A 27,117-nucleotide genomic window follows, 5' to 3' on the forward strand; every position below is an offset into this window, starting at 1 on the left:
AAACGCTGTTAACCTTTAATATCTCTCTACATAATATAGAGGGTGGAATTTTGTAAAGCCACGCCACCTGAAAAGGGAAAGTAGATAACTCATAATACTGTGGAAGAAAATTTTACTCAATATGTACCTATTTAAAGATTTCCGAAAATTTCTGAAAATTCACCACCATACTGATTTCTTGTAAATAATTAAAATAATTTAAAATGAGTACTTTCCCTGCAGGTGGCATTACAACTAGTCCAAAACGGTTTGACCGACTCTATGAAATTTTGTGGGTATAATCAGTAGGTCTGAGATTAGGACGTAAACTATTTTCATATACCCCTACTAGGTGCAAAACAACGTTTACTGAGTCAGCTAGCAGTTTTGCTGATGAGTCAGGACCCCACTCTCCGGTCCATATCCCACCGACCATCATGAGACAAAGGGAAACTCTACTATCGGATAAGAAAGCCTGCGCTTTTTGCATTATGCACCTGAGTATAGTCATCAATCATGTTTGGCATAAATTGCTGTGACTTTCTAGCCGCTTTGAAGGCTGAATGTGTTTTTCTTGGCACCGGTGAATGGAGACACGCGTTCCTGTGCTGTTTCTGTCTCCCACGGGCCACGGTGAGATTATCTGATACAATCGGCACCCCACACCGGGTCTAGCCACGCTTCCGCCGCGCTCGCCCGCCATGCCACAAAGTCGCTAGGCCGCGACCCGGCTGCCAGTGTCCATTCGGCCTTGTTCGACTTACGAAAAAGTTTTTAACGTTCGCGGCTTCGCGGTAACGCGGGAAAATAAAACACGGGTTATTACATTGGATTGCAAGAAAAACAAATAGTTTTGTTAAAATTGGTAAGTGATTTTTCAAATATTTTTAGTCTAAAAGTATTTTTTTTAATGTTTGTACGTAGTTATGAAATAAATATTATGAACAAAAATACCTAAAAAATATGTAGATAATTTTCATGGAAATGGCGTTGTGTTCTCAAATGTTTTTGTTGAATGACAACAACGGTTTTCTTTTCGAAATTGTTGAAAAATTTTTGAAACAAAGACGAGGTAAAAAAAATATGTTTTTTACTCTTTTGCATTTATTAATTATCAAATGACAAAGAGCTAAACTAATATTCAGCTTATGGAATATGCTAAAAAAATAGAGATAGATATTTATTGACTAATAATATTTTTATTTATGAACTCTATTTTTATTTAAATGTGTATGTGAAGTATTCTATAAACTTAGGGTCATTTCTTTAATTTTAATAGGTAGGTAAAGAACTTATCTACCTACCTCGAGATAAAAGTTGTTTTGATCAATAATTTCGATTTTTAGATAACATTAATATGGAATGTCATAATCAGGATTTATAGTAGTTATCTTATTACGTTTGAGAATTAGTTACCTAATTTCTCTGTGCCATACATCATATTTAATCAACGTTAGATAATTTTAGATTATTTGTACATAATTGTACCTATTTTGCAAAATGTTTATTCAAATTCTTTAATTTACTTAGTTAGATAATTGTACCTACACATTACCACGGAGCAAATAATAACTTATAGTTGAATAATTTATTTTAATCCAATTTTTTATTGAACAACACAGTATTAAATGATTTCGAATCTCTCTATAACGCAGGTATTATTTTATTTATTTAGGAAATTATACTTAAACTTTAACTTAAATAAATTAATATTTATTTATTTAATGTATTATAACCATAAATCATATTAGTTTAATTGTAGTTCTATAGACCTAGCTAGGTTATTTCGAAAAATGTGAAATATAAGTATAAATATATCTACTTAGGTAAGTTTTTCACAAATATTCAATGGAAAGCTTGCTGTGCCATCATTAGCAGGTTCAATGCCCACCTACCTTCATTTGCCTACCATAAGTTAGTTCGTTATTCGTCTAAAGTAACTCAAGGTCTGTCGTTAGTACCCCAAAGTGATTCCGCTATTATTAATGACTTTAAAACTTGACGTAAGCTTGCATAATGATTACTATGTCTTTACACCACAGCGTACTTACCTAGTCATTATTTTCTAACCAAAAGTACCACATATACAGGGTGGAATTTTGTAATGCCACCTGAAGGGAAAGTACTCTTAATATTGTAGATAGAGATTTTTTCTCAAAGAAAACATTCAGTTATTTTCGAAAATAAATAGAACTGCATTCAAAGATTTCCAAAAATTTGATTGCCACACCTGGGAATCGAACCAACTAAAATCTCTAAAAAATTACTCCCTGTATTTTTATTACATCGATCGTTAGGGTTAGGTATAAGGATGAAATCTCTCTAACAAACTTGATAAATCAAATGAAAGGAAATCCATGTAATCTTAAATTATTTTAATTATTTACAGAAAATTGTATGGTATGGTAGTGAATTTTCGAAAATCTTTGAATGCAGTTCTCTTTATTTTCAAAAATAAGGGAATGTTTTCTTTCAGTAAAATTTTCTACCTACAGTATCAAGAGTACTTTCCCTCCAGGTGGATTCCACCCTGTATGTAGTAGACTTAGACTTATAACAATAGGTAGGTACTGTTACTCATCTAAATGAGGATAAAATTAGCTTACAATCCTATTAATTTTATTTTTTTCATTTCCAACTCACACAGCTTGACCAAAAAGCTCAACCATGAAGGCTAAAAATTGCTCTGAAAAAAGAACTGTCATAGGTCTGTTGGAAAAATGTAAGAAAATCCAGCATGAAATCCAGCATGACATACAGGTCACTTAACACCAGGTGCGATTGCGGTCAAATACCTGGCTTGTCTAGCATAAAAAAGACACAAACCTAAATAATCCAAATTTTATCTGCCTAAGTATCATTATATCAAACAAACGTAAGCAATGCGATGAAAAGATAGGACAAAGTTTCCATACAATAATATAGTCCATTTGTTATTAAATTAGGTGATTACAATTATTACTTACATACCAACAGAATTGTGTAATGTGTATTACAAAATAAATGCAATAGTCGAAATGGTCAGCTATTGTGTTTGTACTGACTATCATACCACCATTACTGAGTACCACCATTACGTTACTATTCATCAATCATTTTGCATAAAGATTTTCATTTCATATCTTTCAGAACCACCCGATTAGGATCTGGTAACTTGAAATTGAACAGAATCAAGTGTATCCTGTAATTATACCACAACTAATACAATTACGTGTGGGTACCTACCTATAATTCTTTTGTTAGGTCTACCACGATGCTTGCTTATTTCATCAAGTGTTAGAGTGTGGCACTAACAGCCAGGCTAAACAATTGCTGCACGCGCACGCAGAGACCGTTGCGTCCCGAGTTGCGCAAGCGCCTTGCGTTGACATTCGCAATCACTCACAAGTATCATCCGAGGCGTTCACTCGCAGAAGTTAGAAGCAAAGACGATGAATCTGATATGTGTGTTACGTGTAATTTATTACACCGATCTTGTCGCGACAAGGAAAAATTTCCGTGCTTTTAAGCGATTTTGTGAAAAATATTATTGGCAGATAGTTGCTAATTGCTCATAAGATAGGCCCCCTTAATTGATATTATTGTCCGTGGTGCATAATATTTTCTTAAAGGTTTTAAATCTTTGTTTATCACCTGTCATCCGCTTTGTAATGGAGGGAAGTCGAACCTTAATTTCGAACTCCTCCTATGTTCTTCTGATTAATTTCGTTGCGGGTCCAATGACAGAACTTTCCCCCGGGACAAACTTGACCTTCATTGGTTGGGTTTTTATGGCGGTCAAGCTGTAGATCCTGGCTACACAGGAGTTGCAGTGGTGGGAACGAGAGGTGGGAATAGTCCCGTCCGTTACGGAGATCATAAATTGATGCCAAAGTTACAGTTACAATATTGTAATACTGTGCTTAATTTGTGTCGGTCGTCTGTAGGCATTGTGCAAAATAACTAAACTTTATACTGAAGGAAAAGTCAGAGTCAGAAAATTTGCCCAATAGAGCTATAAACAAAAACTACTTACATATCAGTACCACCACTCAGTACCTCCAAATCAGAACTTACATAATTACAGGATCCGCATGCATGACGATAAATTATAATTATCTTATCAAGAGATTTTATTTCCTAGCAATGTCGATTTGGTGAGAATTATTATGTAAACAACAAACACTATCAATTTTATTGCTACCTAAATAAACATATTCGTAAACTCTAATCCTAGGCTTACTTATCAAGATTTTAAACATTATTTACTTTTATGGCTACCTCCCTTAGTTATGTCCTTGCATATGAATGAGCCTACGCCGCGTAGGTACTACTAGGTAGTTATTTGTACGCCTTAGGTCAAAGTTCGACCTCTATTATAATAAAAAATAACCAAAGAAACCTTTTAATAATTCGATACATCATAATACGTGCCAACCTGTCCACCAAAACCAAAACTATGTGGGCTATGCCCATGCTCGAAAAGATAGTGACATAATCTTACATAACAACCAGTTTTTACTTCGTTTGGAAGAGATGATTTTATTGGCGTTTTTATATCGATCTAAATAATTGGTTGTGGATTGAGATGGTTAAACGCTTGTTTGTATAATTAATTGATAGAACATTGACTTTACATCTAATTTATTATGATAATGTAGAGTTCATCATCTTAATAAGGAACTCATGCCCGTTTTCACCATCAATCCCTAATGTTTAAGTGACCCCTATGGTAAGACATAACAGGGAATTTGTTTCATAGTTTTGGGGTCACTTAAAAATTAGGGACTGGTGGTGAAAACGTGCATTAGTTTATTACAATGTGTGAATATTATGTTTTTTAAGAAAATAAATACTTTTAATCCTTAATAAATAAGGACTCGACTTATTTGTTTCTTATTTTTATTTTTTTCTTATTAATTTCAGACGAGGTTTATGGCAACAAAAGCTATAAACATTAAGGTTATTGTTCCCTTCTAATTGTTACTTTAGTAGTGTACTAATGTAATAGCGCATTATGCATGCAGAGTTCATAATCATACCACGATCATATTCGTGATACCTCTATTGTGACCCAAATCTTGCGTATTACCAAACTTGCACGCAACGTCTTGCGACCTTAGACCCTACTAACATTGAGAAAAACAACCAAGTGTAGGGTTTTCTGGGCGTTTGGTTTAGTGTTGAACAAGTAGCATTCATACCTCTTGTATGCCATATTTTAATGCCGTTCTTTAATGTCTCTACATTTCTACACAATTTAAACTATACTTATACAGGCTGCCCCATAATAACTTTAATTGGACTTAGATAAATTAGTATTTAGAGACCCGTCACCCGTCTGACCAGCGTGTTGTAGGCAAAATCCTCCAATTTATCTTTTGATAATAACAGAGGATTGTGCTCCTTCAAAGAACCTAATCTCTAATGATGATTTTGTATAGAAACTTAGTACCCACCTACAGGATGTTAGGTAAATGGGTATATGAGCCGACACTAGCCCATGTTAACATGGGCATATAAATGGTATGGTGAAGTCAGAAATTTGATATCATTTTATTTTTTTTTAATTTTCATACAAAATAAATTTTATAAAATCCGATTTGTATGAAAATTAAAATAATTAAAATGAAGATATCAATTTTCTGACTTCACCATACCATTTATATGCCCATGTTAACATGGGCTAGTGTCGGTTCATATACCCATTTACCTAACACCCTGTATATTAATAAAAATCGTAATAACATTGCATGTGTGAGGTTCTCAAGTAGCGAGTAAATACTAATTTACTCGCGTGGTGGCAGTAATTTCTATGGTTGTGACTCTACATAAATGGTTTGACCGTTAACCACTGTCTTTGACTTGAGAGCCTCGCTTGCATACAAAGCGCGTTGTTTAACCAAATGTGACTAATCCATCATTTTGTAGTTACTCAACTACTCATTAGAAATAAACTGCAAGGGCAGGCTTTTCCTCCTATAAGATTCAATACATCTTGTAGGTTTTTTTGTAAGTTTTAAATCTTATCCTTAGGTTTCAGACTGCTTTTGATATGATGATGGGAAATTAAAATCGATTTTTTGTTATTCAAATTTATACATAATGATTATCTTTACATACGTGCTGAGCTGCTCTATTCCGTGGTAATTTGAATATTAATGATTTTTGTTGTACCTGACTGTAATTTATAATGATTGGGCAGCGTTTTTTTACTATGAACTTTGAAAACGTTGACTAATATTATTTTACGTCACAGTTTCCATGTTACGGCACTTTGATACATAAAAATTGGAGACAAACGAGTTTCTTTCATCAAAGATTATACCTACTGCTACAGGTATTTAGATATACTGTATAATAAATAATTTTGAACCGGTCACATTTCAATCGTATTTTTTGCAAGGAAAATAATGATCCCGCGTCACACGCACGTTGATGACGTCATTCAACAAGATTTTTAACCTTTTAAAACGTTATAGGGAGCCCAGTTAAATCTACAAAAGTATATTAACCATTCTAAAATTTTTATATTCTTAAAAACAATTTGGCTACTGTCTGGTAGAGCTGTTATATGTATAGAGTTAATTTGAAACCTTTGAACCTTCGATAATCAGGTTTTAAATAAAAACACACGCTGTATTAGGTACAGTTACATTTTTCAAGCTTCGCTTAAAAAAAGAACAAACTCGTAACGTTAGTTTAAGTCAGTCAATATCTTAAATCCTCTGACTGGCCAATAGTGATCATAAACCCGCTGCAATAAAATTTGCTTTCACTCACTGATGCACCGTGTGCAGGATAGGTACCTTTAACTTTCACATTGCACAACGAATTTTGTCGAGACGGTCGACAATAAAATCTCAGCAAACAGAAAATAATCACTCTCTGCGTAAATCTTTATCTCCAGGAAGTTTAGTTAGCGAAAATCTGCATGTTAAATCCTTTGCAAATCATCAGAACAGACATAAACAGGGCATTTACCACCAATCAATTGATGTACTTTTTAAAACTGTCAAAACTAGACTCTCCCATAGATTTTGTAGGGCAATACATACTATACAGTGATGTCACTATTTTGTCAACTCAATTAAACTACTTTGCAACGAAAAATCTTAATTTACAGGTAATTTAAAATTAATTAAGTTTTTAAGACCAGAATGAAGTGCCTTCTTAAAAAAAATGCTTTAGAATTATTGGGGAGTGGTGGCCAATACGCAATTACGCAAGTAACGCAAATACGCAAATTCAAAAAGTATCTTGTGTGCAACATCTCTCTGATATTTGAATTTCTAATTAACATTAAATTATAGACAGCCTTGAAGTCGGTAGGTTTTTTTCATTTCATTAATCTACTCTTTTAACGTATGTTTGCAAAACGACGTGTTTCCTATTAGAGGTGAATTACTGCTGGGGATATAGGTAAGCAAATGGCTTAAGTACTAAACTGCAGGGTATTCCTAGAAATGTAAATATGGGTACCTACTAGGTATATATTGCATCATATCTTAATGGTATTTTAAATATTTATCAATTAATTAGTCACTTACTTCGCTTTGTTTTGTTTTGTTGAAGGACGTAGAGTACGAAATATAATGCAATTTCAAATATTAAGAGCAAATAGCTCTGCTAAGTAGTACTACCTACCTAGGTACATCTTGGTTTTGTATTTTAGATTGCAAACAAGCGTGTCAAACAACATAGGATGTCTATCAAAACATATTATTGGTTCGTAATATAAAACCTCTGTATGAACAGAAGTACTGCGAGCGAGTCATTATGAGTTCTGAGTGGTGAGGAAACTGCAAGTAGGGCATAACCCTGAGTGAATTCCAGATTCCAGCCATGGAACTGATAGAATTATGGCTCTATCACACAAACAAACTTAGGATCGTGAGATAAGAATTTCCACGCATTTTCCAGGTAAGCCCATAAAAATACGCACTATGTATCGCTTGAAAAAGCAAGAGCTAATTACTTAGCTACTTTGTAATACTAATTTTAGGTTATCAAAACTAAGTAGATACTTTAGGACTTAGGATATAAATGTTACTACACGGTCAATTAAGTTACCCTGAAACGGCCAGTTGCCTCTATGATGACAAGGTATGCCATTTATCCAACGTAATTAATCCCTAAAACAATATTTAATAGGCACATTTTGCTTCGTATTGATGCATAACATTAAAGATGTTTTAAGTCAACATTAATGTCTGATTAACAAGTGTGAACAGCTAATTACGGTAACACAGTTTACTTAACTTTACATTAACCATAGTGAATTCAGCATGCGCTACTTTGTAAACCATTCGTATTTATTATTTGCTTTGTAGTGAAGGAATATTTGCGTTTTACTTCTCGAGTGCAGGCATTGAAACGAGTAACATGGGAGTAAGGTACACAATGTGAGTACTTTGTTACCACGATAATGGTCAAGTATTTGTTAATGAATAAAATACAACTGCCTTCTCAGTACCTACTCAAGAAGGTATAAGTATTTAAGTAAGGTAAAATACCTACAACATTCAATTTTGTGGACACTGTTATTTCCTTACTACTTTTTTCTCATTTTATACCTACGTGAAATAGAACATGGAAACTCAAAAAATATTATAAACATTACTAGTACCTAACTAGTTAACCAATTCGCGACTCATTATTTTAGATTATAATATTTGTTATTTAAATATTAACAGAACAACATTGCCTATGTTGTTCTGGTTACATACATTACTCAAAGTAGGATGTGACATAAAATGCCGACACACATAGTTTGCGAAATCCTGTGTGTACTTAACAACCATACTATTGTTCTTAGTATTAACTTTACTGGGAAATCAGTTTCTTTTCCGCAGTCTCGAAAAATGAGCTTTTAGCTAAAAAGTTGAGCCTATGAATGACAGTTTATTGTATGTTAGTTAAGTATGGAAGTTTTGGGCTACTTAACCTACTTTTTACATGAAGGCCGCTGAAGTAAATAAGATACTTCTGTAACTTAAATTCAATATTTTTCTACTTGTTACCTCGAGTTGAGCAAAAGACAATCTTATCAAACTTTTAAAGCTCTTAAAAATAGAAAGCGAAAGTGTCCGTATGCCCACAGAATGCCGGCGATATCTGGCACAGAACCTATGATGAACAGAGTGAATAAGTACTCAAGTGGAGCCCAATAAGTTTTGGCAAAATCGTCTCCCTTCTCGATTAGAAGCCAATCTTCAAGTATATAATAGCGCTACATGCCTGGATCTGTTTCTCTTTACAAGACTTCTAACTTCAGCGTTCTGCAGCTGGTTAAAATGATGAAACTGTTCCAGTTGTTTAACAGAGCAAAGCTCGGTTATTATCTAACCATATCAACAACCCTATGATTATACGTTTGACCAACTCAGTGCGTTACGTTTACGTGGTATGAGAAAAATATCGTAGTTCTACGAATTGGTAGATATAATTCAACTAAGTAGAATGTCGCCATTTGTTGCAGCGAAAAGCCCGATGAGCTTTAAATACTCTCAACTTTTTCGTTTCATACTTTGGTAGACTATCTGTAATGCCAATGGTATGCAGTAAAAGTTCATTGACTTTCCCACTTTCATTTTGCTGGCCCATCAAACACTGCCTGCGTGCGTTCTTTGTCCGACCTTGACGTACCAGAGGTTGTTTTAATCGAAAAATAATATAAAAAGTTGCATTAAAGAACGTTTCTTTTGTCATCAGTGTTTGTGTTTGCGGTTTTCCTTGATGATATTGACATTAAGGGAAAGAACACTTTTGTGCTTTTACAAATTACGTAGGTAGACCAGTGGATACTTTGCATTCTTTACAATCCATGAGCAAGGTATAAAAGTCCAAGGTTTTTGTGTGATGAAGATATACCGATTAATCTGTTAAGTACTCATATAATATCGTACTACATTGGTTATAAACTGAAAGGTTCTAATCTTACATGGTTATAATCTTACATATTTATCAACCAAATGAGTTTGAGTCAAACCACCTAAAATATTTTTTGTTTCAGTACGCGTTCGTAGTCGTTGCAACATTGCTACGATTGAACCTTTATTGACGTTATCGTGTGATACGTATTTTAATTTATTTATGTAGGTTTATATGTAGCGAAAATGTCACTATGAAAATAAAAGTAGGCTCTACCAAGATCGATAAGGTTATCACTTTGTTGTCATACTTACTTATTTGTCTTTTAGAAAATTGCTTTTGAAAACCTATTCGACCCTTCAACCTGCATTCCTAAATACAATAATTACCTAAATATTATAAATCTATCTACTAAATGAATATGTACAAGCTTATCGTAAGTAGCAGACCAACAGTTAAAACTAGAGGCAAACGTAACCGATTACCAAGTGACAATGTAGGTAATTAATCGTAATCGCATAATTAAGGTTGCGATTAAGATATGAGCGATTTTAATTTGTAATTACGCTATTTTTTGTTACAGGTATGAATCTGTTGTTAGAAAGGCCACAGTACGCACGGCCGCGCGAACGATTCAGCTCCACAGTGTCGTGAAATTATGGTTGATATAAATATGTAAACAGTTATTGGGTGCAAAAAAAGGGTTACGTGATAAATAGTTGAACGACAAGTGTAGAGATGACGGTGGACAATAACATGAACAACCTGAACGGGCAAAAGCAGGAGGTGAGTTTATTTTTTCATTCATTGTCACTAGGATTGAGTCAATTGAAGTTAGGTTTATTGTCTCATTCCAAATCAGCTCTAAATGTTAAAGGAAGAGGAACAATACTGAGGAATATTAACTTGACGTAATTATACATGGGTATTGATAGATCGATTTGCTTTGAATTTATTATTTGTTCTGCAAAATGGCATATTTTGAGATCGGCGTGCGATTGTTTTATACACCGGTGCATGCATTATGCGAGACAATGCGGCATAACAATAATAAGTTGTGACATGCGGGTTAATATTATGCAGTTTAAAATCACCTCTACAGTATCATTTGCCTACGACAGTTCAAAGATAAATCATTGAAAATACCATTAAAGTAGTAACGATTTTGGAGGTGGGCAAAGGTTGTAAGTAAAGAAAATCTATTAATATTAACCGTGACATTTACTTCCCCTTATTTACCCTGATACCTTCTTACCTTATTAGTTTATTACCCACTCTACAAATCTACAATCTACATCCCTCATAGTTGTAGATTTTTATGTTGAAACAATGTAGAGTTTTCATGCACGCATATATGCATTTCAGCACGCGCAAACAGTGTTAGGCTTTCGTTTTATTCCGATATTTCCGATAAACAAATTATGCCTGGTAAACTAGTAGGTACACCGTTAGTATAGTAAGTACTTTTTAACACGGTAAAACACTTCGAAATTTACTCTTTCTGCCTACTCGCAATACTTACACCGCAAGCAAGATTACATTTGAGATGTAATAGAAATGAATGCTCTACACTTTGAGCTCTACATCATTAGTATGACTGAGTCAAAGACAAAAAGACGAATGGGATTTAAAGATCATTGGTTTTGCACAGTTCTTTGTAATCTTTGGTGCAAAAACTAAGTAGGTCTGAAGCAGAATCTGCTCACGTGTTATGTGATATGTATCAGAACAACCTTGAAAACAACAGTAAACAAAAAAGTAGGTAATCATAATTTATGGCGTTTGCGGAGATTATTAATTGAATCGCCATAGAGACGTGTCAACAGAGGACTAATTAATTAAGGTTAAAATAATAGCGACATCTCGAAAAAAACAGGCTTGATTATACTTCCTATATTTGTGATTGCAAAACAAAGCGTACTTAGTTAGATCTACAATAGTCTCTTAAGTATACAGACTACAGAGGAATAGAATCTATTATTCCCATACAAAATGTATGGGAATCAAACAATCTTAGTTTATCTGATAGAAATGATTTATTCATTGAAACATGAGAATATATTCCTTTTTTCTATTGATGCAAATTCCTGTGGATGCGTCATAAAATATTTTTGAAAGATTGGAATGTCTCCAAAGACTGTTTTCCTGTATACCTAATACTCGTATAGCTAGACACCATTTCAGCAGGCACTCATTAGTAATTACCTTGATAGACAATGTGATGAGTGTCATCACAAATTATAGATGTGACTGTAACTAATGATCGTACAAGAGATTATTAAAATGAATTATGGTCTTCTTGTGTTCTTTAATTCCGCCATAGAAGCGGTTTATAGCCGGTTTTGTATCTACTTTAACATACTCTCTGATACTTTGATCCCAGCCCAGTCTTCCGTGAAATCAAGTACGAAATTTAATTTTAAAGACTTATAGTTATAGTCATAAAGATGTGCATACGTTACACAGACACAAATAATCACGAAAGGTGAAACTCTATCATAATAAAATATAATGTGAAAGTTTATAGAAATCGATTCGCCATTGATCATTAGTGTGATATCCCCTTTTACTTGCGAACATCTTGACTATCATCATCAAACTCGCATTATACTGTAGGTACTGAAAAACATGCCCACTAGAAATGGTAAACAGTACTTTGCTTGTCATTCTGCAATACATAGATTAAGCAGTTAATGATATTTTGTATGCTTTCCCTATTATGAGTTATATTTTATAGGATTTCTTTTAATGATCATAGTGACAGGATACTTACTAGTTTTTCTCAAGAAAGAATGAAAATTCCTGTAAATGATTTAACTTAATATTCCAAGTACATACTTCTAACAATTGAAGGTCAAATATAAGAACCAACAAACAAACAACGTTAACGTTACGTAACATGTATTGTGAAGATGTAAGAGGAAACGAACATCATTTGTCATTTCACTTCTATGTAATAGGTATGTACTACAGAAAAGAGACAGCATCATCAAGTGCTTGTAAATGCTATTTTCATACATGAATCTATGGTCTAATGTACTGTCGACTCTACCATTTTACATCATAGCTATTATCATCATCATCATCATAATTTCAGCCATAGGACGTCCACTGCTGAACATAGGCCTCTCCCAATGATTTCCACATCGCACGGTTGGTAGCGACATAGCGATTATATTAATAAACAAAGACTTGCCTTGTCTAGCATAAAAAAAAGGAATTAAAATGATCATTGTGTTATCTACTTGACTTTCTCCTTTCTAAATCCATCAATACATAAGTACCTATTTAATTTAAAATCTTGAGAAGTTTCTTGCAATTTGAAAGGTTCTACATAATGTTTTACGTGATCATTATCATTATAATAATTATATCTTTTGTGGTGGTGATCCTATCCATCTGGAAAAAGGCTTACTTATTTAAGAAATGACTTTTAATTTTTTATAAAGGCTCTCGTTGTTCTAATTATTTGTATCATTATTTACTATAGATCAAGTTTCACTAAAATATAATAATAAATTGTATCTAACAGGTACATACGTACTGATACATTAATCATGATATTATTATGTTGTTGTAACTCGTATATTAGCTATGTCGATTAGAAACCTAATCACAATCGTCCCTATCGAGGCTATTGTGAGTTTGTGAGTTAAGTCAATATTGACATAGTGAGTGTTGGGAAAATATTTATTTACATTAAAAAGCAACTTAGTATTATCATCCAATCAGATTACAAATACGAGATACATAATATATTGATGTAATGTATTGTTACTGTTATTGTAAAAATATGCTATCAAAGTCCACCTACAAGATAAAGGCGGCAGGAATGCGCTAGATGGCGGCTACCGACCGGTCAATATGGAAATTAATGGGGGAGGCCTATGTTCAGCAGTGGACGAACTATGGCTGAAATGATGATGATGATGATGACAGCTATGTAAAATAATCTTCTTCAAAATAGCCGGTGTGATCATAGGAAACATAGACAAGGCGGTGTATCCTTATTGCATTATAACTCGCTGTTTTGAGCGGAATAAAACCGCCAAAGAGTTAAGCAGGATGCCCGCAAGGTCTGTCCACTTAGAACGGTTTCTGATGTCGTTGGTAGACTAGTTTCGAATTCAATACTAATGACACTTTTCTGAGAAGGACCAAGGTATCGATTGAACATTCAGAGTTATATACGATACAGTGTGAGCTCCATTGTTTCTTAGGTTTTTTTCCATATGGATTTATACAAGTCAATTTCAAGAACAGTTGTAGTTATAGACTTGATCGCTTCGCTACGTCCCAAAGTAAAATACAAAACATCTGGAGCATACATAATACCAAAACAATACCGCTCTTAGATGAAGTGACATAACGTTTTAGTTCAAAATTGTAAGTGTAACAAATGTAGAGTCGCGACTAATTTATTGATGCATCTTGCTTACTTAAAACAGCGCCAATACCTACCTAATACGAGAAACAAAGTAATTTGACGGTGAGAAGTTACCGAATACACACGTCCTAGCAATTGGAACATTGAATGAAGCTAATGACACAGTGCCGTAGTTCAATTTACTGGCTCGAATACTAAATTAGCACACGTCTTTATGACCTACTCGGTACAATTTAGGCGGTCATATCGCTAGGAAGCAATCTCATCCAGACAACCAGGAAGATAACAGTTAAGTAGGTCTAAAGAAAACTTATGCTCTTATGAGATGCTCTTGCAAAATTGCAATACATTTTACTTCTCTCCACTTGCCTGACTACACACTAAAGTGCATAAAATGCAAAGGGCACTATGCACAAGATAACCAGTCCAATCATGTTTATTTATAGCACCGATAAACGTTTGCGGTTGCAAATGCATTGACCACAGGAATATTTTTAACAACTCGTGTAGATTGGTTACATTACGTAGAATTTGCTCCGTGGGGTCCGCCCTGACGTCAATGGCAACCTGGGACTGGCGAACGTGACTTCATACGTATGCACGGTACATGAACGATGCCGATGATCCCAGGATTAAAATAAATTAACCGACATCTACCTACGTCATAGTTCAATGCAGTCGAACGGGCTCAGGATTTTTGTTCTTCTTTTAGGTATTTGTCATGTTTTACAGAATTGATAAAAGTCATGCGGAAATGACACGCGTTATAATACTGTTGCAGTCCAGTTTATAATATGAGATACGCCCGTTTATTACATTGTGTGCCTTATTTATTTGTGAACTTTCAAATGTAGAGGCATTGGCTACCACCAACAGTGCGTCGCTGCTAAGCCGATCTAAATAATGCCTACGTTTATTTCTTATCTTGTAGAGCGGTATGACTGATTACAATGTAGGCATTTTCAATTAATTAACTTATAATCTGTCGTATTATAAACTCGATTATATGTTGCTAAGTATATTGACGTAGACGTGTGTAGTGCATCATCCAGGTCCGCAGAAAAAAATGTTTTTCAGCAGGATGAAAATATTAACTAGTTAAGTACTTAACTTTATTTAACTGGTTTTTATAAACACTTGCACGCTACTTCTTCATTTGTTTTAGAGACATCCATTAGGTTTGAAGCGGAAATGTAAGCGGGTATTGTATCATGTTCTTGTACGTTCTTACTGCTAATTACATATTTATATTTTCCTGCAAAACAATTTCCATAAATTTATATTCTTTTGTTGAAAACTATCGAAAATAGGCAGTTCTATGTTATAATATCTAATCTCTAACGCAGTTTGATAAAGTGTCAGTATGCGTCCAATCGTCGTGACAACTAGTATATTTTTATTTTCTGTGTCATAGGGTAAACAGAACGTGGATCTGGAGCGTGGTGGGAAGAGTGAGGAGTCGAGTATCCCGTGGGGGAAGATTCTGATCATGCTGGTGGCTCTAGCGGTTCTGGTGGCGTCCTGTGCCGTAGCCTGGGTGTTCCAGGATTGGCAGACCAGCCTGATTGTACTAGCCATACTGGTGGTGGTATACCTTTTGGTATTTTACTGGAGGTGGCTCTATGTAGCCGCTAGGACTGCTCGAAGGGATTTCACGTAAGTTTTTTTGCTGCTTTTATGCTCTTAACACCTAACTAACAATATTAAATAAACATTTTGTTTTTATAAATTATCATCGTTAACTGAAGTTGCTCCTTCAAGAAACCGCGCGAATTTTAGCGGAGGCCCTTAATTGAAGTAAGACATTACCTTGATTTTCTGAATTATTTATTACCTAACCTTTTCATGCTAGAAATTCATTTAAAACGAAGGGCGATTTTATTTCGGACTATCCATTACAACAAACAAACAAACAAAGTTTTCCTCTTTATAATATTAGTGTAGATATTGGTTATTGTTAAATTATTAAGATTTAATTTATTTATTTATTTAATGAGAATTCATACAGCGATACAAAGTGGAAATTTTTGGTATTGTTTACAGGGCTCTCTTCCACTACATCAAGATCCTGTCTCTATCGCGGAGATTGACAAAAAGCAATTCAGCAATCCCTGACGTGTTCCACGATGTGGTTCTCAAACACCCCAACAAGAACTGTTTCCTAATCGACGATGAAGTTTGGACCTTCCGACAGGTTAGAGGCTATCAATCAAAACGCTTAAATTAAAGTATTATCATTTCCCTTCTTGTTTGATAAATAATAGGCATTATCGAACAATTGATAAGAAATATTAACCAACTACGAGTAATGTGAAGAATTTGTTGAAAAACTGAGAGAAAAACAACACAAGGAAAAATAAACTACAATAGGTATACTAAGTACCTACCTATGTAGAGTTCGGGAGAGTTATCGGGATTTCCCGTTTGCAGTTCTAAGTTTTTTGCCATCTTGATCCTGCATAATTAGCAGCAAAAAATAATATGTAGTTACCTACCTAAGTTGCCAAAGTCCATTTTAAACTAACGTTAATAACAATAGGTGTTTGTGATTCTGGCGTCGGTGTATGAATTTGTTCATTTTACTGCTTATACATTATACAGACTTTGTTAACATAATTGTTATATGAAATACTTAGGCTGGGTTGCACCATCTTACTTTAACTTTGACAAACGTTAAAAATCTGTCAAATTTTATACAAAATACACCGGTTGTCGTTATAGTTACGGTCAAAGTTAGGTTGTGCAACTCAGCCTTAGTTTTTCCTATATTCCACGTGCACACCATGAGAGATATAATTAATACCTAGCCTTGTAATAATGACCAGCGTATCACGTCGTACATTCATGGACTGATGGCTTATTAAATTCCAAATTACAGGTGGAAGAATTTAGTTTACGGACGTCTGCAGTCCTCAAAGCAAATGGGGTGAAGAGAGGAGATGTGGTTGGGGTGATGATGAGCAACAGCCCTGAGTTGCCAGCCATCTGGTTAGGTCTCACTCGGCTGGGGGCAGTCGCTCCACTCATCAACACCAATCAGACCGGCAACACTTTGCTGCATTCCATCAACATTGCCAAGTGTGATGTGGTGATCTATGGCGCCGAGTATGAGGAAGGTGAGAACTAACAATGGGATAGTAATTAGTTGGCAAGTTATCAATAGCGATGATAGCTGAGGTAATTTGTGTAACGAACTACAACGCAAAATGAGGATGCGGGTTCAATTCCTATAATGGGAAATCTGTTTTTATGCACAATAAGGCAGGTATTTGACCACATGTTCAAATGTTCGAGTAAAATCACAATTTCCAAATTGGTTTAATTGTTGATAATAAGATTATATTATGTGACAAATACCTACCCTACCCAACCTATGTAAAGATTTGGGAGCTAAATAGCGAACTAAAAAATGACCTTGTTTATAGCTAACATTTGACCCTTATTAGGAGCTTAGATCACTGTGCGCGTAGTAGCATAAACTTTACCATTTGTTATACTGATAATGTTCTGTTACTTTACAGCTTTCCAAGAAGTGAAGAATGACTTAAACCCATCGATCAAGCTGTTCAAATACACTCATCGGCCTCTGAACACTTCTGGCACCGCGGTACAGGTGGCAGACTCAGCTAACGACTTCACGTCTATGCTGGAAACCACGCCACCATTGCCATGGTTCAAGTCCGAAGGAGACGGGTTCAATGGGAAACTGCTGTATATCTATACTTCTGGAACCACTGGGCTTCCAAAGGCTGCTGTTATTTCTTCCTCCAGGTACGGTTTTGCTCTGTCTTCTATCATCTATGGTGTGAGTATCGTTAAGGTTACCAATAAAGTTACAACCCTGGAACTAGAATTTTTAACTGCCATAGATATTAATAGGCATTTGACGCGGCTCATTTTAATATGCTCTCTGAAGACCTTCTACATCCAAGTTCACACTGTTATTTACAAACATTTTTTTTTTTCAGAATGGTGTTCATGGCTTCTGGTGTCCACTACTTAGGCGGCTTAAATTCCAAAGACGTGATATACTGCCCAATGCCTCTGTACCACTCCGCTGGTGGTTGCATCACAATGGGACAAGCCCTCATCTTTGGCTGCACGATTGTTTTAAGGAAGAAGTTCTCCGCTTCCGCCTACTTCAAAGACTGTATGAAATATAACGCTACTGTGAGTCTTTATTCTTAATATAGCATGTTATAAATCTGGTTTAAAAAATCTAAGATATTGCAGTAAGCAATGCTTTGATACATTTTTGTATGGCATTCCATCAAGTTTCAATAAAAGTTAAATTCTTCATAATTTTAGCTCGATAGCCTTGATTAGTAATTTTCAAAGCACCTAGTTGGTGCCCTTTGGGCTGGTGACTCCACCTTAAAGCGCAACTTCTTTTTTCCAGGCTGCACATTACATTGGCGAGATGTGTCGATATATTTTGGCGACTCCTCCATCGGCTACTGACAGGCAACACAAAGTTCGCGTAGTGTACGGAAATGGAATGAGACAAGCGGTATGTATCACTCTCAACTTTATTCTCTAGCTAATAAGCCTTTAATTGGATTTCAGCCCGATTGTCTGTTTAATGTAGGTATAGTAATTTGTACGAACTTATCCTTTTCAGATCTGGCCAGAATTTGTAAGAAGGTTCAATATCAAGAAAGTTGCAGAATTTTATGGAGCAACAGAAGGCAACGCAAATATCGGTGAGTTATCAATAGAACTGAATGTATTTAACTACTTTGAAGAGCAAATTAATACTTAAAGGTCTCATAATGCAATAGAGAGTTAACAAGCACTACTTTTGATTTCCAGTAAACGTCGACAACAAAATGGGAGCAATAGGATTTGTCTCCAGAATTATTCCCGCTGTTTACCCCATCGCTATTCTGAAAGTAGACCAAGAAACCGGAGAACCAATTAGGAATTCCAAAGGACTGTGTCAGGTACTTAAATATCACTGATTTATGGGTTTATTCCAACTTATTGCCCAATTTGTGAACTAATAAACTTTTAATGGCATTACAAAATTTTTAGTCATTTTGGAATTTTACACTACTTAGTAGTTACCGTTAATTCACTATGTAACTTAATTGTTTTTCCAGTTGGCGAAACCGGGTGAGCCTGGAGTGTTCATTGGCAAAATCAATCCTAAGTTAGCGTCCAGAGCGTATTTGGGTTACGTTGACAAAGAAGCCTCCGAGAAGAAAATTGTTCGCGATGTTTTCTCTTTTGGAGACTCAGCGTTTATATCAGGTAATTATTAAAATTTTCATATTGATGTAGTGAATTTCAACAAACTAAAGAGTCTTGGCCTCCGACAGTAAGAAATATATCAACTCCAGTCGGTTCTGGGCTATCTCTTACTCTTCCCAGTTAGTCCAGTAATATTACCAGTTTTCCAGTGGTGAATTTGCGTTTCCAAATAATAGTAGGTATCACCGTCCCACTGAATGGGGAGCATACGTTATAATAACGACTGACTTCAATAGTGGAGCACAAAAAGGTTTAATTTGATTGAGATTGAATGTCTCAGCATCGTAACCTTACAGCAGCTTATCTACTCTCTTTATCTGTGATGTCGCCTTTCTGATTGTCTTCTGTTCCATTCCAGGCGACATCCTGGTGGCGGACGAGCTGGGCTACCTGTACTTCCGCGACCGCACGGGCGACACCTTCCGCTGGCGCGGAGAGAACGTCAGCACCACCGAGGTCGAAGCTGCTATCTCGAGGGTAGCTGAGCAGAGGGATGCTGTGGTCTATGGTGTTGAGGTAAGGAAAGAAATAACAAGTTTCAGATGATTGTTGACAACAATTTGTTGTAGCACTTTCTTTGTCATTATCGTCGTCTACGTCTGTTACCAATGTTCAATTAAATGTTTATAACTCGAGCGCACAATTTAGATTTTTGGTCAATGTCAAGCAAATGTTAATAGCTAAACTGTTTCTGAAGATTTAAACGTAACTGTTCTTCAAACGATCACAATAGTACTTGGTAATGTCTCAACAGATCCCGAACACAGAAGGGCGCGCGGGCATGTGCGGTATCGTGGACATTGACGACACGCTAGACCTGGACAAACTGCTGAAAGACGTCTCCAGGGATCTGCCCAAGTACGCCCGACCGATCTTCATCAGGAAGATGACGAGCGTTGACATGACTGGTATGTTAAAATTTTTCACGGCTTTTTGAACGTAGGCTAAAATGAAGCTCAAAAGCCACATTGCAGGTTCACTGGTCAATTTACGTTAACATGGCTGACATGTCTACCACTTTCACAGCCAGATTGTCATTACCTATTAATCGCAATCATAGTTTTTGACTTCCTTGTTTTAGATTTAATTAATTTTAATGTAATATGCAGCGGTGCACGGTAAAACCAAAACTGGTTTTTGTGACATCGTCAAATGAATGTTTGGATATACTATGTAACTTGTTTTAAATAAATAAATAAATAATTTTTAGCTTAGTTTAGTCGACACTAGAACTTCAATGTAACTGTTAAAAAATACCTATTCTCAGTGAGTGCCCTTTTCCAGTGTTTCTTTAGAAAATAGGTATAAATCATGTTTTTTGTTTACCAGGTACATTCAAAATGAGAAAAGTGGATCTACAGAAGGAAGGCTACGACCCAAATAAAGTTTCGGACAAACTTTACTACCTAGATCCAAAATTAGATAAATACTTACCGTTAGGACTAGAAGAATATGAGAAGATCATCTCGGGACAAATTAGACTGTGATTCCATTTATTTTAAGTCACTTAACTACTCGTAAGCTATGCCTCAAGTAATGCTAAAAGAATGTGTGATGTAGATAATAATTATTTAGGTAGGTACATTAAGTAAATTATTACTTTTAGCCATACATAGGGTGATTTATGGATTATTTTCGTTAGAATTATAATCATGAGGAAATATACGATGATGGATACTATAAAAACTGTTTTATTTTAAAAACCTACACTCATTCTTCGTGTCAGAGGCTAATCGCAAAGCAAAATTGTCTAACACATAAGTAATAGCTTACTATATTATTATGTGCAAACTATGCATAGTTCCCTGGTAAGGTAAAAAAATCATCTCTAAAAGTTAAAATAATAAGAAATACTTACTAAATAAAATATTTTAAAGGTGACATTACAGAGTCACCTCTATTTTACCAAAAAAATCACCTTTGCAAAATAATTTTGGCTGCGTGTAAGTAATCTTTCTTAGTTAGAAAATATTTGCAAGGGCTACCAGAATGTTTCCCGTATGGAATAGTAACAGTCACTCTCTTAGGTGGTATAGTTAGGTACTTAATAGCGTAAATAATAGTGACTAAAATTACGTAAAGAAAAATTTAAAATTCAACGACCAAAGTTCAATATGGTTGAACTTAAGTCTAAGGACTTTACTTTTTATTCAATGCCTTAAATTATAAATTCACGTAAAAATGTCATTTAAGACACGAAAACAAAAAGTAATTTGTTATCCGTATCTTGGTTATCTTATCAGTGTGCGCTTACTCCTTGGGTCATCAACATGATAATTAATTTTAAAAAACTGTGATGTTAAAATAAACTAAATCTAGAGCGCCTAGTGTAACTGTGTCGTTAGGGAATACCAAAAAGTATCAGCCATGTGTACAATTCTGGAGGGACTCTTCCAAGACTGGACGTCAGGCCTCCTTACCCTGGTCACATTATGGGCAATTTACTGGGGCGTCAGCCACTGGAGGTGGTGTTATGTGGCTGCTGTAACTCTTCGAAGGGATTTCAAGTAAGTTTCATAAATAATCTAATGAATAGGTTTGCAATTAATCGAGCTAATCTTTTTACCCATGAAATAAGGACGTAGACGTAGGCCCGGCTTAAGACATTCTGTATTTTTCATTGAAATTAACTGATAATAAAGTCATTGAAACTACCTGAAATAAAACAATACCTACCTTTAGTCACAGAATAAATAGTATGCTTTAGTACAGTGAATTTAGAAAACCTTTGTGTGTGTATTATTTTTAATTACACCAAAAACACGTTAAAATTATGTAGGTAATAGTACATACATAAGCTTTTTTTCCTGATTTTAAGATTCAATTTCATGATTATAGAGCCCTCCACCACTACATCCGAATGCTGTTAACATCGTGGAGATTTTCAAAAAACAACTTAGCAATATCTGATTACTTTCACAATGTTGTGCAAAAGCATCCAAACAAGAGTTGTTTTTTGATGGATGATGAAGTTTGGACTTTCCAACAGGTATTCAAATTGTGACATCTCTTCTCTTTGCTTTCGAAAACATCTTAAAATATCGTTTCTTCTCTATGTCCATCCTATCATGTAAAAATTTTAGGTCGAAGAATTCAGTTTACGAACGTCAGCAGTCCTCAAAGCGGAGGGAGTGAAGAAGGGAGACATGGTCGGTCTGATGATGAGCAATTGCCCTGAGCTACCTGCTATTTGGTTGGGCGTTACGAGGCTTGGGGCAGTTGTGCCTCTTCTCAACACAAACCAGACCGGGAAAACTTTACTCCACTCTATCAACATTTCTAAGTGTAATATTGTCATTTATGGGGATGAGTATGAAGAAGGTAAGGATGATTGAGCCAAAAATTTTAATAACTATCTTTAGCACACAAAACGTCTTTTAATGCATCTATCGTTTGGACTGTTTTGTTCATAGTTTTCCAAGACCTCAAAGCTGATTTGGACCCGTCCACAAAACTTTTCAAGTTTAACAAACGGCCATTGAACATCTCCAACAACGAACCACCTGTGGCACACTCAGCAAACGACTTTACGTCAATGCTGGAAGCTACACCACCACTCCCGTGGTTCAGATCTGAAGGAGACGGCTACAATGGAAAACTATTGTATATCTTCACCTCTGGTACCACTGGACTGCCCAAGGCTGCTGTTATTTCTTCTGCTAAGTATGTAGTAAAATAATTTTTTTTACCAATCGAAGATTGGACGTTAGGTGCTCAATTAGATCTTTGTATGTTCTAGATTGGTCAGTGGGTCCACTGGTATCTACTATTTTGGAGGCATAAACTCTGATGATGTGGTATACTGCCCGATGCCACTATACCACTCCGCTGGCGGCTGCGTCACGATTGGATATGCCCTCATATTCGGCTGCACTATCGCTCTTCGGAAAAAGTTTTCTGCTTCCTCTTACTTCCAAGACTGCATCAAATATAATGCTACTGTAAGTCGACACAACTTTCACTACTTAATTATGAATTAATGTGACATGGCTACTACATCGTCATAGTGATGGTGATACTTGGAAACCTTAGACATGTCTTATTAACTGTGCTGTTTCTAGGCGGGCCAGTACATCGGTGAAATGTGCCGCTACATCATGGCGACTCCTCCATCACCGATTGACAAGCAACACCAAGTTCGTGTGATGTATGGCAATGGAATGAGACCTACAGTAAGTAACACCCATGAATAAAGGAAAAAGTTTGATACGCACTTCACTTCAGTTTTCAATAAATTCAAATGATACAAAATACTTCACATTGTTGTAGATCTGGCCAGAATTTGTCAAGAGATTTAACATACAGCGAATTGCAGAATTCTATGGATCGACGGAAGGAAATGCTAATATCGGTATGTCTAAACATAATAGGCGAACAAACACTGAGATGGTATACCTACACCCCGGTCAAGTTAACTGCGTACCTAGCGGCGGTGACGTCACATCAACTCTCGTACGAACGGGGCGAACGAGAAGTGCCAGGGAGAGTCGCATACCAGTGAGGTGCGCAGTTAACGTGACCTGAGGTGGAATTGTGTAAAGCAATCGTAATCATTTGACAGTTCATAACGTACGATAAAGTCAATTATACAAAGCGTTTGACAGAATAATCGTACGTTATGAACTGTCAAATGATAACGATTGCTTTACACAATTCCACCTCTGGTTGTACAGCACAATTTTCTTAACACTTACCTAATTTAATTTAAATTCCAGTGAGCGTGGACAACCAAATAGGAGCAGTAGGATTTATTCCTAGAATAATGAGTAGTATCTATCCCATCGGACTTGTTAAAATAAACCGAGAAACTGGAGAGCCAATCAGAGATTCTAAAGGCTTATGCCAGGTAGTTACTTTTTAATTTAACTATTCACAATATTTCCCTTACATTATGTAGGTACATAATATAAAGTATACATAGTACGAGTATCAACCAAAATTTCAAACTCTAAATATGCAAAATGATGATACCTAATCAATTTTGAAGAAACATGTACTAAATTGCTATGAAATAGGCTGATGCTTATAGATCTGTTTTTTAATATTTTAGTTAGCGGGACCTGGAGAACCAGGCGTGTATGTGAGTAAAATAAACCCGAAGCTAGCTACCAGAGCGTATTTGGGATACGTCGATGAAGAAGCCTCTAAAAAGAAGATAATAAGAGACGTCTTTTCTTTTGGTGACTCCGCTTTTATTTCAGGTAAATAACTACTACAGAACTTGCTGTTTTTATTAAATGAAATTTTAAGCATTGTTCATAATGACATGATGAGGGTGCGTTTTTTTGCCAACTCAAGGTTGATACTTTGACATTATGAAACGCGCAAACAATTTTTTACTTATTAAAAAGTATAGGTAGGTACATTATTAATATGTATTGTCTGTCCCGATTAGCATAGAACGTAGCTATATACCGGTGCTACTTTGGTTTATGTATGTACCGAAGGTTGTACTTACCTACGTATACTTGTAGCAGTTAAATAAATTGTTTTCACAGGTTAGTTGGTAGGTAGGTAAGTTATTTTAGCAGAGTAAGGTCTTAAAAACTTTCCAACACAAACTTGATTGATCTCTGATTTAGTAACTCGCCAGTCCATGTATCAGATGTACCTACTTGCCTGATCACCAATATAACCAAGAAGTACCTACCTGTTCCAAGCTAAATACGACAGTATTGGCATACAATTAAGTATCGTTTCTCCCTGTAGGCGACATCTTGGTGGCAGACGAGCTGGGCTACCTGTACTTCCGCGACCGCACGGGCGACACCTTCCGCTGGCGCGGAGAGAACGTCAGCACCACGGAGGTGGAAGGTGTCATCTCCAAGTTGACAGGACAAAGGGATGCTGTTGTGTATAGTGTTGAGGTAAAAATTCATTTTTAATGTCGTGTCTTGTAAGTAAGTAAATCTGACGAAATTAGGTAGTTACACTTGAATTGAGAACCTCCTCATTTTTTTTTAAGTCGGCTAAAAATGTGAGGTTCGACATTTTTTGCTTTCGCAGTTTCTTGTTCTTGTCCCAGCGTGTTGTTTTGTAATGTGCTGTCAGATATTTTGCTTAAAAAACTTACATTTAAGATTCCCAATCTTAACGTGTAATAAATAAGTCGGTATAATGAGAAAACCTTTAAGCACATAAGCATTTGCAGTCAGGTATGATATTATCCTATTTTCTATCTAAATGTTACAGATCCCGAACATAGAAGGGCGCGCTGGTATGTGCGGCATCGTTGACGTGGATGACTCTCTAGACCTGGATGAGCTGCTCAAGGACCTTTCCAAAGACCTTCCCAAATATGCCAGGCCGATCTTCATTAGGAAAATGACAAGTGTTGATTTGACTGGTAAGCACAACGATGATCGTTTTCCATTCAATATAGTTGGATACACAAGTCAGTGTGTAGAAAAAGCTAGAATAATAGGAGTACCAATAAAGATCTATAAAAACTTTAACGTAGTATTTAATGTCGATTACGTTTTGATAAAATCGCTTCCCTTCGTTTTAGGGTTCCGTACTCACAGGGTAAAAACCGGAACCTAAGTGTACCTACTTATTTATTAAACTTTTGTGCTAGTCTAACTTGCGTCGTTGCTATTAAAATCTTTATAGGAGTTTGTCAGTCAGGTTTCAGTCAGTGGTCCATTTAATTTTTTTTTATTATTTCATTTGTTACTTAATTTAGTTGTGCATTTTTTCTTTTTTACAGGAACTTTCAAAATGAGGAAAAACGATCTTCAGAAAGAAGGCTACGATCCAAGTAAAACATCAGATAAACTTTACTACTTGGATCCGAAGTTAGACAAATACATATCATTAGGAAAGACGGAATATGAAAGCATTATCTCGGGACAAACTAGACTTTAATTTGATTTCTACATTATATTTAGTTAATACATCTTTACTTATGGTTATTCTATAGAGTATTGTTATGAACTTCTGTAAGCTATTGGAATATACATACACTGTAAATTATACAAATAAATATCGTATGAAACTTCATGAAGTATAGCCTGACCAGGAACATAAAAACCCTCGCCATGTTGCGGAAAACTAATGGTACTAATTTCTTTTAATGGCAACAGTAACTGAAAACTTCATTGACATGTCACCTTGCATGTCAGTCTATTGCTGTCAAAGTGTAAACAAACTTTATTTTAAATGTGCGCAATTGGTTTTATGATTTAAATTGCTAAAATATTTTTATAGTCGTGAAAGAAAAGTGGTTCACAATGTGTTAAAGTATTTGTCGAAGAGAAATACTAAGGGTTCGGACAATATTTTCATTGAATAATGTTCCGACAAAGGTTGTCAAATTGACTGACATGTTTATCGTATAGTACAGTCCACTATAAAAATTAGCTGTGGTTTGTTTCAACTACCTATTTTAAATTTTTTTGTCACTTTCTAAGTGTTGAATTTTATGGGATTGGGAAAGAAGTACCGAGTTTGAAGCGTTCATGAGCAGTCATTGCAGTTGAATATTCAATTTCTGAATTTGATTATTGATGAATAATAAAATAAATTCTACTAGCTCGATTGATGGTTTCATTTAATTTATTTAAATCAGGTTACCTATAATAATATCTTTTCGTTAATTTATGAAAATATCAAATTAATTCAAATTAGCCCGTAATCCTGAATCC

The 27,117-nt window shown here is 35.4% G+C and overlaps 2 protein-coding genes across 2 annotated transcripts; both read left to right on the forward strand.

Moving 5' to 3' along the window:
• The first annotated feature begins 678 nt into the window (after positions 1–678).
• LOC135087854 (long-chain fatty acid transport protein 4-like) lies at positions 679–21,157 on the forward strand. The gene is made up of 14 exons (XM_063982683.1): positions 679–844; positions 10,415–10,617; positions 15,633–15,874; positions 16,262–16,412; positions 17,097–17,334; positions 17,740–17,989; positions 18,187–18,388; positions 18,618–18,728; positions 18,840–18,921; positions 19,031–19,161; positions 19,321–19,471; positions 19,830–19,987; positions 20,226–20,379; positions 20,801–21,157. The coding sequence occupies exons 2-14, from the start codon at positions 10,570–10,572 to the stop codon at positions 20,956–20,958; spliced, it is 2,076 nt and encodes a 691-aa protein (XP_063838753.1). The 5' UTR covers positions 679–844; positions 10,415–10,569; the 3' UTR covers positions 20,959–21,157.
• A 547-nt stretch (positions 21,158–21,704) lies between these two features.
• On the forward strand, positions 21,705–26,473 carry LOC135087860 (long-chain fatty acid transport protein 4-like). The gene is made up of 12 exons (XM_063982693.1): positions 21,705–21,978; positions 22,310–22,460; positions 22,555–22,792; positions 22,885–23,134; positions 23,211–23,412; positions 23,533–23,643; positions 23,741–23,822; positions 24,187–24,317; positions 24,522–24,672; positions 25,181–25,338; positions 25,664–25,817; positions 26,181–26,473. Exons 1-12 carry the CDS (start codon positions 21,839–21,841, stop codon positions 26,336–26,338), a joined length of 1,926 nt encoding a protein of 641 aa, XP_063838763.1. The 5' UTR covers positions 21,705–21,838; the 3' UTR covers positions 26,339–26,473.
• Positions 26,474–27,117: the final 644 nt, after the last annotated feature.

This window comes from Ostrinia nubilalis, chromosome 3, assembly GCF_963855985.1.
Source record: "Ostrinia nubilalis chromosome 3, ilOstNubi1.1, whole genome shotgun sequence".
Lineage (NCBI taxonomy): Eukaryota > Metazoa > Arthropoda > Insecta > Lepidoptera > Crambidae > Ostrinia > Ostrinia nubilalis.